General features: G+C 42.5%; 1 protein-coding gene across 1 annotated transcript in view; it reads left to right on the top strand.

Annotated features, from left to right (window-relative positions):
- LOC146189059 (uncharacterized) overlaps positions 1-13,492 on the top strand; it is a 55,330-nt gene that overhangs the window by 2,811 nt on the left and 39,027 nt on the right. The window contains exon 2 of the mRNA XM_084605173.1: positions 7,389-7,492. Within this exon, the coding sequence (XP_084461299.1) occupies positions 7,389-7,492 (104 nt within the window). The remainder of the gene's footprint in view (positions 1-7,388; positions 7,493-13,492) is intronic.

The following is a 13,492-nucleotide window of genomic DNA, read 5'->3' on the forward strand; positions in this document are numbered from 1 at the left end:
ACGTCGCGGTTTGTGCCAACACATTTCACATCGGCTACGTGCAAGAGTTGAACGCCCTAAAGAGACTTCAACAAGACGCCGCAAAGGAATCAGATCTGACTGATTACGAGCTTCTGAGTGAAAAATAAGTGAAATTTAGTAGCTAGAATAAGATTTCGCACATTTTGCCACATTTTATTTGTGTTGACTTCGCCCAGATATAAAAATGTTTCCTTGCACATAATACTGCTATAAGTGGTTTTCACTGTAGTTAGAAAATTACTATTGCCCACTCACCAATCCAACAGCAAATGTCATGAAACTCTGATCTTAAAAAAATAATAATAAATCGCTGCGTCCCCTTAAAGAAAAACTACTATTTTGTACACATACTGACAACCATTCGTTCTATAAAATAAACACATTTACCAATGGCCTTTGCAGCCATTCAAAAGAAGCAATTTTTCATCGCCTGATGGCTTCAGTGGCATTTGATCGGTTATTATATAAATGGCCACAATAGCAATAACCAAACGTGAATAACAATACTGGCTCATAGATCACCACATCACTTTCACAACGTTTTCGAACATCTACACACCAGATAAACGCAACAATTCTTAATTTTACTTTTCACTGCTTACTACGCAGTACCTCGAAGGAAGTTAGGTGTCCGGCACTACCTGGCTATTTCATGCAACAGCCTTCCTTGCACAAGACACTGGAGCAGAATGCCGTCGCACGTCATGAACCTCCCTTCGAAGCACAAAACACTGGAAACGTTTGGACACAGCGTGTAGCACTCTTACCAATACGTTTTTTAATCGCAGTGGACAATCTATCCCGTGTCATGGTTCCACCTATTTCGCGCCACATTGAATCGGAAAGAGGTTTTGCAGGCCGGCAAGCAATATAATGCCACCTCACGACCCAAACTTTCACATCTACCACACAGTTGTAACGCGCTCGCTAATTCCAACGGCTACAACTTTATCTGTAAACCACAGTCCCATGGAAGTTCATTACGCTAGAGTTCCTGAGCGAACATCCGCTCAAACTCAAGCAATGGCACAAACGCTCGTTCACCACCGTCAGATTGGGCACGAATTTTATCATACCCTCCATGATTTCCCCACTAACATTCCCTCCCGGAGCATATTCAAGCCCCGTACACACCTGCCTTCACTTGCACCCAAATCAGCACTTCCTCCAGAAATGCGCAACCATACACCGGCGGGCTGGAGGGTAGCAGGGAACAAGCGGGCGCATGCCCTTGCTCGCGAAACTTCTTCGAGAAAACTGCTCATCTGAATGTTTAAAACCTGGTAGTGCTTGAGTTACTCATCAAAAGCACCGAAGACAAAGTTTATAACAACTAGGACACATATTTTGCCTCCTTCGTGCCCCTTCTCTACAAAACTCTTTGGTATGTGCCATCCATTCGGACCAGAACCACATACTCGTACACATCTTCACGGCAAATCTACTGTCATCAAACCAGCTAAAACCAATTGCTTTATAATCTATAGAAGCACTACATGTGGTAACCATGTGGACGTCACTGCAGTCAGGTTCATGGCGTCTGCCTTGAAACACAATTTCCCTTGCCTACGTGCCACATAGTCACCACACAACTTATAAGACATGTCCCTACTCACCCAGGCACCCTATTTTCGGGAGGAATGGGCAGCGTCTCGTATTGGACTCCGCTCAGTGCATTACAAGGCCGCTGCTTGTTGGCCATACCGCCCTCGTCTTTTGCGATGTAGGTCAACACTCGCCTACTTGGGGCGGCGATACGGGGCAGCCTAAGCATAAACCTTTTCCCTCTCCACAAAGTGTAGTCGACAATGAATTCGCAGTCATTAAATGATTTACGTGGGATTGGTGTTTCAATAACTCAGAAAATGCGACGTGTGCCTGTCACACTGTTAAATCGATTTCTGTTCTTCATTTAGAGTAAGTGTGTCTCTGGAAATGTTAGCTACCGGATTCTACAACATAGGCGCTCTTTGCATTACATTATTAGCTCCCCCATTGTAGCCACATCGTCATCATACGAAGCTCTACACGTGGCCACCTGGTAAAAAAAAAAAAGGAAGTCTTAGTACCAATCCAATCCAATCAATGGCCCTCCGTGCGCTCGGCATAAGTTCGGGACGCCAAGCTACGTTTAAATGCATGCCAAGAGCCTAAGGCGACCATTGCTCGTCAGGTATTTCTCCCACCGAGCTTACCGGAGTTCTTTCAAGTGCTGTACAAACGAATCTACCTACCAGGCGTGGTTCTACCCGGGACACTGCCTGCGGCTTCGAGCGTATTTAGGCCTACCCACCGTTGCTTCTCGGTGCTGCTGCGAGGTCTAACTATCACTCAATGTGCGGTTCTACATAGATCTATCCCAGCACTCCTTCAATTGGCTTCACTTGGCCTTCCACTACCACGTCTCAGCTGCGGCTTTCAGCAGGTGGTCCTCCTAGCACGCTGCAAACATGTCCGGTAAATGTTTTCATTTCTTTTTGTACACAAAATTGATAAAGGCTTGGGCCTGGCAACAATATATTCCTTCAGTGCTTTACAGCATCAAGTATCCGCGATTGCAGCAAAGGATATTCACACTGGTGCTTAAAAAATGAAAGCAGAAGCTTCTTGGAGGCGTGATTCCGTTCCTTCAACGGTAGGGTCCTCTGAGCAGCGCCATCTGGCGACAGATAGCAGAAGTATTGTAAAAATGAATAACAGCGGCTTCAACAGCGCAATGGATTGACACTACTTCCCTCAGCACTAAGCAAATAAAATATCTGTTCGATTCCTGCAAGTGCAACTTTTTCTTTTAATTTTTTCTAATTTTGTTTTAACCGCACCATTAAAATAAGCTACCAAGATCTTTCCTGGGTGGTGTTCCCCTTTAGGTTGCTTTATGTGGTGTTTTTAATTCTTAATAGCAGCAAAACCAGCCGTGAACAGAGCCACGAGGTGATGGCATGGCATTGGTAACACTAATCAATTAGATTCACCGTAATCATTTCCTGCCTACAGTGAGTGTATGTTAATTCTAGGTTGCGTTCAGAGACACCTCTCGATAACTACCGCCGTTTAACTCGCTGAGAAGCAACCAATGAGGAGAAAGAATTTGCGGGACCCTACCGTTGAGGAGACGAAAGCGTTTTGGAGTGTTTTAGGTTCAGTAAACACCGCTATTCGCGGAATTTAAAGAGGCACTTCACCATTCTGAATTTAAACCGCCAGGAAATAAATATTGCATGTCCATTCAAGGTAAATTCACTAAGTGTAGAGGAAATTAATATTCGTTCTTCTCTTCGTCATGACTACATCAGCTGCTTAGCCCTCTTCGGCACTGCAGATTTGTTGTCTTGAAGAGGTACAACCTGTTTAGATTTGTTCTTACAGCAGAAAGGTTTGCGGCAAAAACATTGGCAAAAAAAAAGCTTTCACTTTGCTGATTCAAAACATTCTTCTGCTCAAAGATCAGAGTACAGGTCCGTCCTCACGTAATGCGAACACGAGCGAAGGTAGTCGCCCGCTTCAAAGCGCCTTTGGGACCAACGTAGCCTCGCATCAAAACGAAGTTGTAGGGTGTCCGAGTCGTTGCTTTCAGCGCCCTCTCTGCCTACGTCTCTTTGCTTTGATATGCTTCCACGCTGGACTCAGTGGTTTAAACGTGTGACCACCTGCTCCCGTGTTCCCACTTGAGTGGATGACCTTGTATACTTATATAATGAAGTCGTGCGGGACTTTACTGCAACTTTACTCGGGTACCTAAAGCACTTAGGTGAGGTTGTTGCGAAAGCAATGAATGAATGTTTCCGTCCAGTCCGAAACGTCGGTGGTAGTCCACAGTGTTTTGCGCATGTGATAAGGTTTATACTCGAAACTATTCGTATCGATGCCCAAGTATCCTTCTGGGGAGGGGGAGGGTTCGCTTCAAGGAAATTTAAATTTCACGGTTTTCCGTTTACTAATTTAAACGTTTCACCTACAAGCTCACGCGTCGGATGCTGAACATGGCATTCCCGAAATTTCATGGGTTGGGACCACAATTCTTTGCCACTGCGAAGTCGCCCTTTATATTTTGGCTGCGGTTCTTGTATGATCTACAGGCTTAAGACGTCAGAATCCTGGTTGGCAAACCGCTCATTTCTCGGTGCTGTAGTCGACTAACAAGAGAGCGTTAAACGTCCCAAAGTGCAAAAAGTTCGGGGTTGTAAGCATCTTGGCGGGCTATGCATGACGACACCGCTGACCGATTTGCCTGCTGGTTAAGCGCTTAACATCACAGGCATGTCTCTGGCCATCTCAGTCTACTGAATGTTCATGTTTTGTGACGTCACGCAATCACGTGACTTGGCTGAGATTGTAGGCGCTGCCAACACGCTCCTTCCCGTTAAGATGGAAGAGAGAGATCGGACTTCAGCCTTCCAGGATCCTTCGATCCTGGTTTAGAGACAATGCCCCAAGACCGCACAGCCACGTTTCTACCGCTCAATTAAAGATGGATCCAAACGGCAGCGGCACCCGGCTAGCTTCAGCAGGTCCAATGAACGTTAAAATAAATATTGGCTTTCTTAAGAACCTGTGAGTGCCTACATCAAATGGGATCACGCGACAATGTTGAACAACGTTATCATTTACCTCATGTTAGACGGTCTTTCGCATAATTTGTTATCCTACTGCTGTACAATGTGTATATGCAGGGAATAAGGTGCAAATTAAAATATTTATAAATGCACCGGCAGCGAGGTGAATGAACGAGAAAGACGAGTCGCACAAGGAGGATGAAACATTGCCCTCACTGCTCTCGCGTTATACACCTGAGCCCCTTAGCTTAAATGTCATCTAAAGTTTTTTTTCTATGCTAGTTCTCCATTGAGAGACCCAATAGTGCTACTTTACCGCTGCCATATTTAGGTAATCAATGGTAGCTGCTAAACAGCACCAGTGGTGGCACCATGGGCATTTTGTCTTAAGCGTTTCTTGGGTTATAACAGCGGTTTAGTTAGAATGACATTTATGATCACGTGCCACTAACCTAGTCAGCATAACCTGACAATATTACCCTTGAAAGAGTACCTTTAAAGTTGATTAAAAAAAACACTATGTTGAGCAGCACACGAGGGCAACCAATATGTGTTTGTTTCCACATGTTGTGGATTGCCGCTGTATATTATTCTCTCGTCCAATTCGTGCTACGCACTTTAAATACGTGCCAGCTAAATTAACTTAATTGACAGGTTTGTTAACACGTCTGCGTCTAGAGTGGCCTGGCCAATTGTAATGCTCAGACACGGCTAATATATTCCTTCTATTTTCCCGCCTCATCAATGGATAGTATGCTGCACGACAGCATAAGACCTACCTAAATGTTTGGCATTGTGGAAACAAAAATATGGGCTAATGACATTCCTGAAAACTGCAAAATATTTCACAAGCGTAACCTGCTGCAAATTTTGAGTTAAATTTAACTCATAAATGTCAATTATTATTGCAGAGCTCCTAAAAAAAAGCCAAATTTGTTCTGTTTCAGGAGCCCTTTTAATTTTTCACGTGCCCCTATGCTACAACCAAATTTTTTTTCATCCTACGAATCTTTACCGCCCTCTTGTATGTCTCTCTAATGTTTTACGTTTCGTCATTCCACCACAGAAGTAAGCATCGTCGCCACGGGGTCGGAACAGAACGCCGAGTGAGTACTACCCATAATCATTAGCGTTCTTTGCTGCAGTTCAGAGCGGCGTACTAGCGGTTTTTCAGTTTTTTGATATCCCTAATAATTCTTCCCTGTTCCCAGGAAACAATTTTTAACACGCAAATGATTGTGCTGATTCTCGCGCGCTCCAATAATGCCGTTTCAATTTTAACAAGCCGTACGACAAGCAGATTTAAAAACAAGTGCGCTCAAGCATATAAGAGCTAAAGAAACCGGGGGCATTGCATTGTCACCAGTTTATTTCATTTACCTAAGGGAACCCAAGGGAACACAAGTATCCTTCCTCTGGTATTTGATCGTGCACAATACTTAGACGCTTGTCCTTAAATGAGCAGTCACTCTCATATGCGTTAATTGATGTATATTATGTGTGTCTTTGTATTGACTTCCTAATTAAGAAATAATGAACGCCCAGAATTTTCAACCTGCTCTTAGGTATAAACTTATGAAATTATTATTTAATCCCGATGACGTTAAACCTTTCGTCTAGCGTTGTCGTCATTTATGTTGGTCAACGCCACCCGATCACGTGAAAAGATCGATTTGCAGGAACTTCCCAATTAGTCTCTCAATTGAAATGGTAAAGCGCGAGAAATTGCATTTCCAAGACCCTTGCATTCAGAGTCATCAGGCCACGCAGACACGTTCATACGGTTTGGTTAAACGAGGCATTATATCTACGTCTAGTAGCTTTACACATAATGTGATAGCTTACGAATATGTGCTCAAGTGTATTTTGGTGATGATAATGGTCTCAATTAAGAGATCAATGAATAAGTAGCACGTTGGATGCACATGGCCGAGAATTCGCAAGCGGAGATGCGGACAGGTCAGGTATAGGCTGTGGCGTCCTACACTTAAATTAGTCCCACAAGCGTGCCCACCTTCTCATTTACGTTTGTCATCGGAAGTTTGGTCCCTGTTCAGCGTTACATAACAATACCTGGTTAAACGAGCTGCTTAGAGAACTGCCAGGATAGCCCATGCAAAAAAACATATGCCGCTTTGATTGGGTTGAACATCACAGACAAGCAGATTTTCACGCCACCCGAGTCGTTCATACGAGCATATCAGCGCTTCTAAAAACAACCGACATATTTTAGAGTGCAACCTTACAAGGCTGGTGCATATAGCGTCTGGCTGTCCAGCTCATAGGGTGCGCTACGAAATGTTAAGCCTTAAAATGTGGCTGCTGGAAAGAACCGAGTCTCAAAGTTCACTTTAAGTTGGTGTGACCCCATAGCCCTGCAAGTGACAAAAAAAAAACTGAAATTTAAGTAGAGCATCTGTCTGCTGCACGTGTGATGACTGAATTGACGAACGTGCACCAAGATTTTATTCCCCTTGGATAATGGTTGAAACGCATGCACGTGTGCTTATCTTAGATAAATCATTCATTCAAAGTTTCGTTGGAAAAATAGTTCATTATTGGCAAGATGACTTCTGTGGTGCATATCAGTCGCAAATATCTCCAGATAACTTTATTCATTCAACTTTGCATGAACCACTTCATTACTGAATGGAAGTTGCAGGCTTCTGATGACTTGATAAGATTTGTGGAACAAGTTATCGTCAAAAACCTCCATGCTTGTTTTTGCGACAACATCGGTTACTTGTAACTTAAAGATATGTACAATTCATCAATTGTTCTCTAAACATCAGTGATTGCTTCTTTGCACAGCGAAGAGGATGACGACCGAAAAGTGTGGTTTGTGGTCTGCTGCAACCTGTTTCTGTTCATCGTCATGATAGTCCTGCTGCTGCTGTTCCTGGTGCGATACAACTGTGAGTTGCTCGCCTATTCTTTTAACCCAAATGTTTGGAGAGGTGCGTGGTTGTACTTTGGACATTTTATGTTGACTGTCAGTATGGTTGTAGTCCTCAGAGCATCAGAAAGATTTCTGCTTTCCATGGGACATAAATAGTCCACGATGCTTTCACAGTCCGCACAGGAGTTAATGTGATCGCATGCTGTATAAAATTAGACCTCTTCGACAAAAGCTGCAGTGTATCTGAGCATCATAGTGCAAAAAATAGCTCTGTATTGCCCTCAAGTGGTTCACAGTTATATTTTGATTAGACAATTTGTTCAAAGAGAGGAGGGTGGCCAATTGAGCGGTTAAGATCACAATACGCTGAGTTTCAAAGTCAAGACAGTCGGTGTTTATTGCGCTAACGCCTGCAAGGACATCTTTGCCGATATTCACACGCCATACGGGGTCAGGAGAGATTCGTTCGTAAGTATCAATTTGCCATCTTTATTACTCTCGTAATGAAGTCATCTAGTACATTCCTTTGTGGAAGACGTTTATGCTATTTTTCACACATATATGTCTGAATATATAGCGATATCACGATGGCGAGATGAATAAATTCGACATCGGCACAATTTAGGAGGGTTTATTCACGCGCTCTGCGTAGGTTTCTGTGAAAAATGGAGAAATATCGGATTAATCTGCCACAATGTGAAAAAGCTTGCTTCTTTGAATTGAGTGTTGTTTTGAAGAGCACAACGAATGACGACACAAAGACGGCACGAAACGACCGCTTTCTCACAACTTCGCTTTATTGGACGAACGCAAGATGCATAAACCCGTAACATTAAAAAATATCAACAAGAAAGAACCGGCAACAGGAAAAGCCTTCGAGGGAATTTGTCTCCTCGATCTTTGATCTTCCTCCGTCAGGAAAACAAAAATCTGGTATCGCCGATGCGGCAGCTCATTTTCCAAAGATAGGAAAGATAAGGTGCGTCAATCAGCTGAGTACCCTTTTAAGTTCTCATGCGTGCTTATGTCAATATTTCAGAGCCAATGTTGTAGCACAAAATGCGTATATAGTCTTCGAAAAATTTGTCTTCAACCCTCAATACGGAGAAAATATTGACATAACTTTTGAGCTAGCTACGAATTGCAAAAACGCTAATGACTTATAAGTGACGCTGATGAATGTCGGTTAGAACTTCGTATTGTTGCGTAAGGCTGATTGTTACGGCGGCCTCCTACGAAGGAAGTCACGAACTAGATAAAAAATCAGATGGCGCAATTCATTTTAGCCATAACGTAAAGTGTAATTAATAATTTGTTTGGTATCTAAATGATTGTCACATTGCTATCAGTCTCAATAATTCCAAACACGTCATTCACTTTTTGTGCGCTGACATTAAATTATTGTACAGCAGACACGCTCAACATTCAGCCAAAAGGCTAGCTTCAAGTAATAACCTGTCGCGTTTCAATCAATAATTTTATTTGTCTACTTATTTTCTTTTGCACAGCACTTGAATACGAAGGTAAGCGGACCTTTTATTTGAGTCTGTAACATGCTCCTGTCGGTGAAGTCACACGCCTGTTAAGTATACCTTATACAACTCGTTTGGTCGAAAAGCGATCGGCGCACTTGTCGGCAATACGCCGTATGATTGATTGGTGTGTAATAGGGGATGACAAGTTAAAGAAATTTTTCTAATAGAAGTATTGATTTATGAATTAAATTAAGAAAACAGGAAAAAGGGGAAAAGGGGATTCAAAAGTTTCAAAATGGTCAGAACGCGGAGCCAATGCTCGATGATGCCAATTAAAGAAATTGAGAGTGTGTCATTGATTAATCATTTGAAATACATCAAAAAATGAAAAATTGACAAAAGGGGGTTTGAATCGTGTCATATCACTCAGAGTGAAAAGATTACTTGCTGATGTCAACTGAGAAAATGTACAGTGCCTTATAAAATCGAAATAATTGTGAAAGTGGAAATCATAAAAATGGGGTTCATAGGTGTCAAAATGCTCTGAACTAAAAGGCAGTGTTTGATTATGCTCATTAATGAAACGTGGAGCTCCAATTGATGAAATGTCTGATATAATTAAAACATATAAATTCAAAAAGGAGTGTTTGAAGGTGTAAAATTCTGAGAATGAAAAGCCAATTCAATATGATGATAATTGAGACAATATAGAGTAAGTGATCAATATTATGATTGAAATAATTAAAAATGGTAAATTGGAGAATAGAAAATAAAGGGATCAAAATGGCTGGAATGAAATATCAATGCTTTATTATGACAATTAAGATTATTGGATAGTGAAATTTATCAATTATTTGAAATATTTGAAAGGAAAATTTTGAAAAACGACGGTGAGAAAGGCGACAAGATGCTCAGGATGGAAAAACAATATTTGTTGATGCTTAGTATCAGTGTAAAAAAAAAACAAGGAATTTAAAACACAAAAAGGTTAAAAACATTGTCTGCGTATTTTTGAAACGCATACTGCGTCATACCGTTAACTGTCATTCCATGCATCTCATCGAACTCCAGCAGTGCGTTCCGCATAGTTCCACTGAAATCGCACTGGAACGCATCAAGTTTCAAAAAGCGGCGTTCGATCATACCGGTGCCGTCAACGCCGTGCAATTACCCGGAGCAAAGAACTATAAAACAAAGAACAAAACTGAAATGAAGCGGCAAATGCATCGTGAGCATTTGCTATCGGATAATAACATTAACAGCGGAGTTTGTACCCCAACTTTTTTAATGCTGTCGTTCTCAATACTCTTTCGCTATACATTGTCAGTGACCATTGTGCCAACTTATAATTTTAACTGAGAGAGCAACGTTCGCCGGACCTTTTAGAGCACTATAGCCGGACTAATTAAGATTTGTCAGCCTTCTACTTTCCTTTTAGAGAAATAGAGAACACGAACACTACGTTCTTGTGCGAAGTAGAACACATATTTGCTGTATTTAGTGTCCTGAACAACTATTATTATTATTATTATTAGACATAAGTTTGGTTTGGTTTGGTTCGTGGGGTTTAACGTCCCAGAGCGACTCAGGCTATGAGAGACGCCGTAGTGGAGGACTCCGGAAGCTTCGACCACCTGGGGTTCTTTAGCGTGCACTGGCATCGCACAGCACACGAGTGCCTTGCTTCTTGCCTCCATCGAAAAGCTGCCGCCGAGGCCGGGATTCGATCCCGCGTCCTTGGGAACAGTTGTCGAGCGCCGTAACCACTGCACCACCCCAGCGAGGTCTTTAGACATAAGTGGGGACAAGCTTCAGGTGCAATTAGCAAAGTGGAAAAGTCAATGGTCTTGATTGTCTTGATCAGCAGTGACAGGTAAGCACGTAAGAAAGCGTAAGACGGCAACGCTAGCAGCATAGTCATGGTGCGTGAAATTAAGCTGAGAGTTATTGTAGGTAATCTTGCAAAAAACAGGATTTTCTTTAGCCACTTTCCAGAGTGAAAGTGTCAAAACACGCTGACAAATATAAACACCATAACTATCCAAGGCGCTAAGAAAGTACAGTGTAATCCACTAACTGAACTAGAGAATACATATGCAGCATTAGGCAAGCACTAAGGCACAGCTTAATCCTGTAAATACCGGAGGAATTTATGCGAAGATAGAACAGCAGTATGTTTGTGGCAGTGGACAAAAGGGCAATAATATTTGCCAGTTTATAAAAAGCATTGTGCACAAACAAGAGGGCATTTATCCAGTTATCATCTATTGGTTGACAATCACCTTATCCCATCAATAGTGCTCGTTTTCTTGGGCAGCAAAGGTTTCAATCGTATATCAGCCTAATGGATCATCGCGATTACATGAACAAAATATTGAACAAAACCATTATGAATAATTAAGAGGAAAACTCCCTTAAAACAAGCAACAGATATCTCGCAAGCAACTGGAGGTGGTCATATCAACGCACCAGTTTTTGCAACCCTGTCTAACTAATTCATCTTGCCTTTGGTAAACCAGAAACGTAACTAGTCTAGAATAACAATCTTCTTAAGGCCAGGCTGCAAAATTGGTAAGAAAACTCGCTTATATATTCATTCTACTAAGGATTCTCGATAATAACATTCAAATTTGACGATAGCAAAGAAAGTGCACTAGAACCAAAAGCGGACGCTTTTTTTTTCTTAAATACCCCGCCGTGGTGGTGCAGTGGCTAGGGCACTCGACTACTGTTCCCAAGGATGCATGATCGAATCCCGGCAAAGGCGGCCGCTTTTCAATGGATACGCAAAACAAGACGCCCGTGTGCTGTACGATATCAGTGCACGTCAAAGAACCCCAGATGGTCGAAATCTCCGGAGCCCTCCACTACGGCGTCTCTAATAGCCTAAGTCGCTTTGGGACGTTAAACCCCACAAACCAAGCTAAACCTTTCTTTCTTAAATAGCCCACTCGCCAGACCACATTCAAATAACAGATTCAATTAGTCCGATGTATATTAGGGTACTCACAAAGGGTTCTGATTGCGAACAAGGTAGTAATCTATTGTTAACAACCGTATAGAGCGGCCGTATATGCCAAGAAAAACTATACGAAGTTTACAGAAATTTCATGGCTAAAGAGCAATTTTTACTAATCGGTGTTCTAACCTCGGACTACCATCAAGGCGTAGGGAGGAAGTCGCCTACCAACTACGTCAACCAGGACAACTTGCAGACCACATTACTAAAGTGTTTCAATAAAAAACAAGAAATCGAACTGAGATCAATGTACTATGATTTCTTCAGGAGAGTACTCTATGAACGAAGTCAGCTCTAATATGAACTAGGAAGCCTTTGCTAGAAGAATTAGAGATTCTGCAGATTAATTGCTGGACTTGCAAAAATAATAACCAGGCATTTCTCATTTCCTACATCAGTAAGATTAGAAAAAAACGTATATATTGGAACCTATTTAAAAAAAATGGCTGAGGCTTAGCTTGGTTAAGCCTGGCCAGATGCGAAGCATATTGACACGTGCTTTTACACGGTTTAAACTTGGAATGCACAATGTTTTCCCATCGCATAAAACTAGGTAATAGCATGACTCGTTCATCTCTAACTGTGTTACCGGCACGCATAACGAACATGTCGTCCCCCAGGCCAACGATACTCGATTGCCACTACGCGAATATGTACGCAAAGCAAAAGCTCTTAGAACACCGACGTGCACGGCGTGCAACCGCAGACGACGGCGCGAGCTGGACCCCCATCTCTCCTCTGTCGTGACGTCAGCGTATCACGTGGTGTGACGTCAGCATACCACGTGGTCCGCACGGCGTGCAACCGCAGCCAACGGCGCGAGCTGCACCCCCGTCTCTCCTCTCTCGTGACGTCGCCGTATCACGTGGTGTGACGTAGCATTCCACATTCTTTGCACGGCGTGTAACCGTCACGAAGGGCTGTGGTTTACCTCTAGCAATATGCTTCGCATAAAACGGCCGGAGCAGCACTCTTAATGTCACTTAACGAGGCACCTTATCGAAATGTGTATCAGTAAACCAGACTTTATATTAACCAGCTGGTGCGTTGTAGCGACAAAAGTAAGAATGAGGAGGAAAACGCGGAGGTGACCTCCCGAGTGTCTCGTGCTGACCTAAAACTGCCGGGTAAAGAAGTGGGAATTTACAGACATGTTTCGAGGCTTACCCGCTCCTACCGCGGCAGGTAAATATACCATGCAAACTTAAGTAGAATAAATCGAAACAAAATTGGAAGGAAGGCCTTAATAGTTATTTACTTCCTTGGTGAGATAGCTCTAGTTTTGCAATAACTCTAAAGGACCGACATTTTATGACAAAGCGACATAGTGAAAACATCGAGACAGCAGGCCTTTAGGAAGCCTAAGAAATTACCGGTGCCTGTTCGAAATCAATTTTTGGTATGCCTAATTTCATATCAGAAACAGGCAAACGCCCTTGGAAATTAATACATAAATGTCATCTTGTTTCTCATCAGCTTTATGGCCTACAGCATTAAGCAAAAAGCATGAAATTAGATTAAA

The sequence above is a fragment of the Amblyomma maculatum genome, chromosome 5 (assembly GCF_055883805.1).
Source record: "Amblyomma maculatum isolate TAMU_Amacu chromosome 5, ASM5588380v1, whole genome shotgun sequence".
NCBI lineage: Eukaryota > Metazoa > Arthropoda > Arachnida > Ixodida > Ixodidae > Amblyomma > Amblyomma maculatum.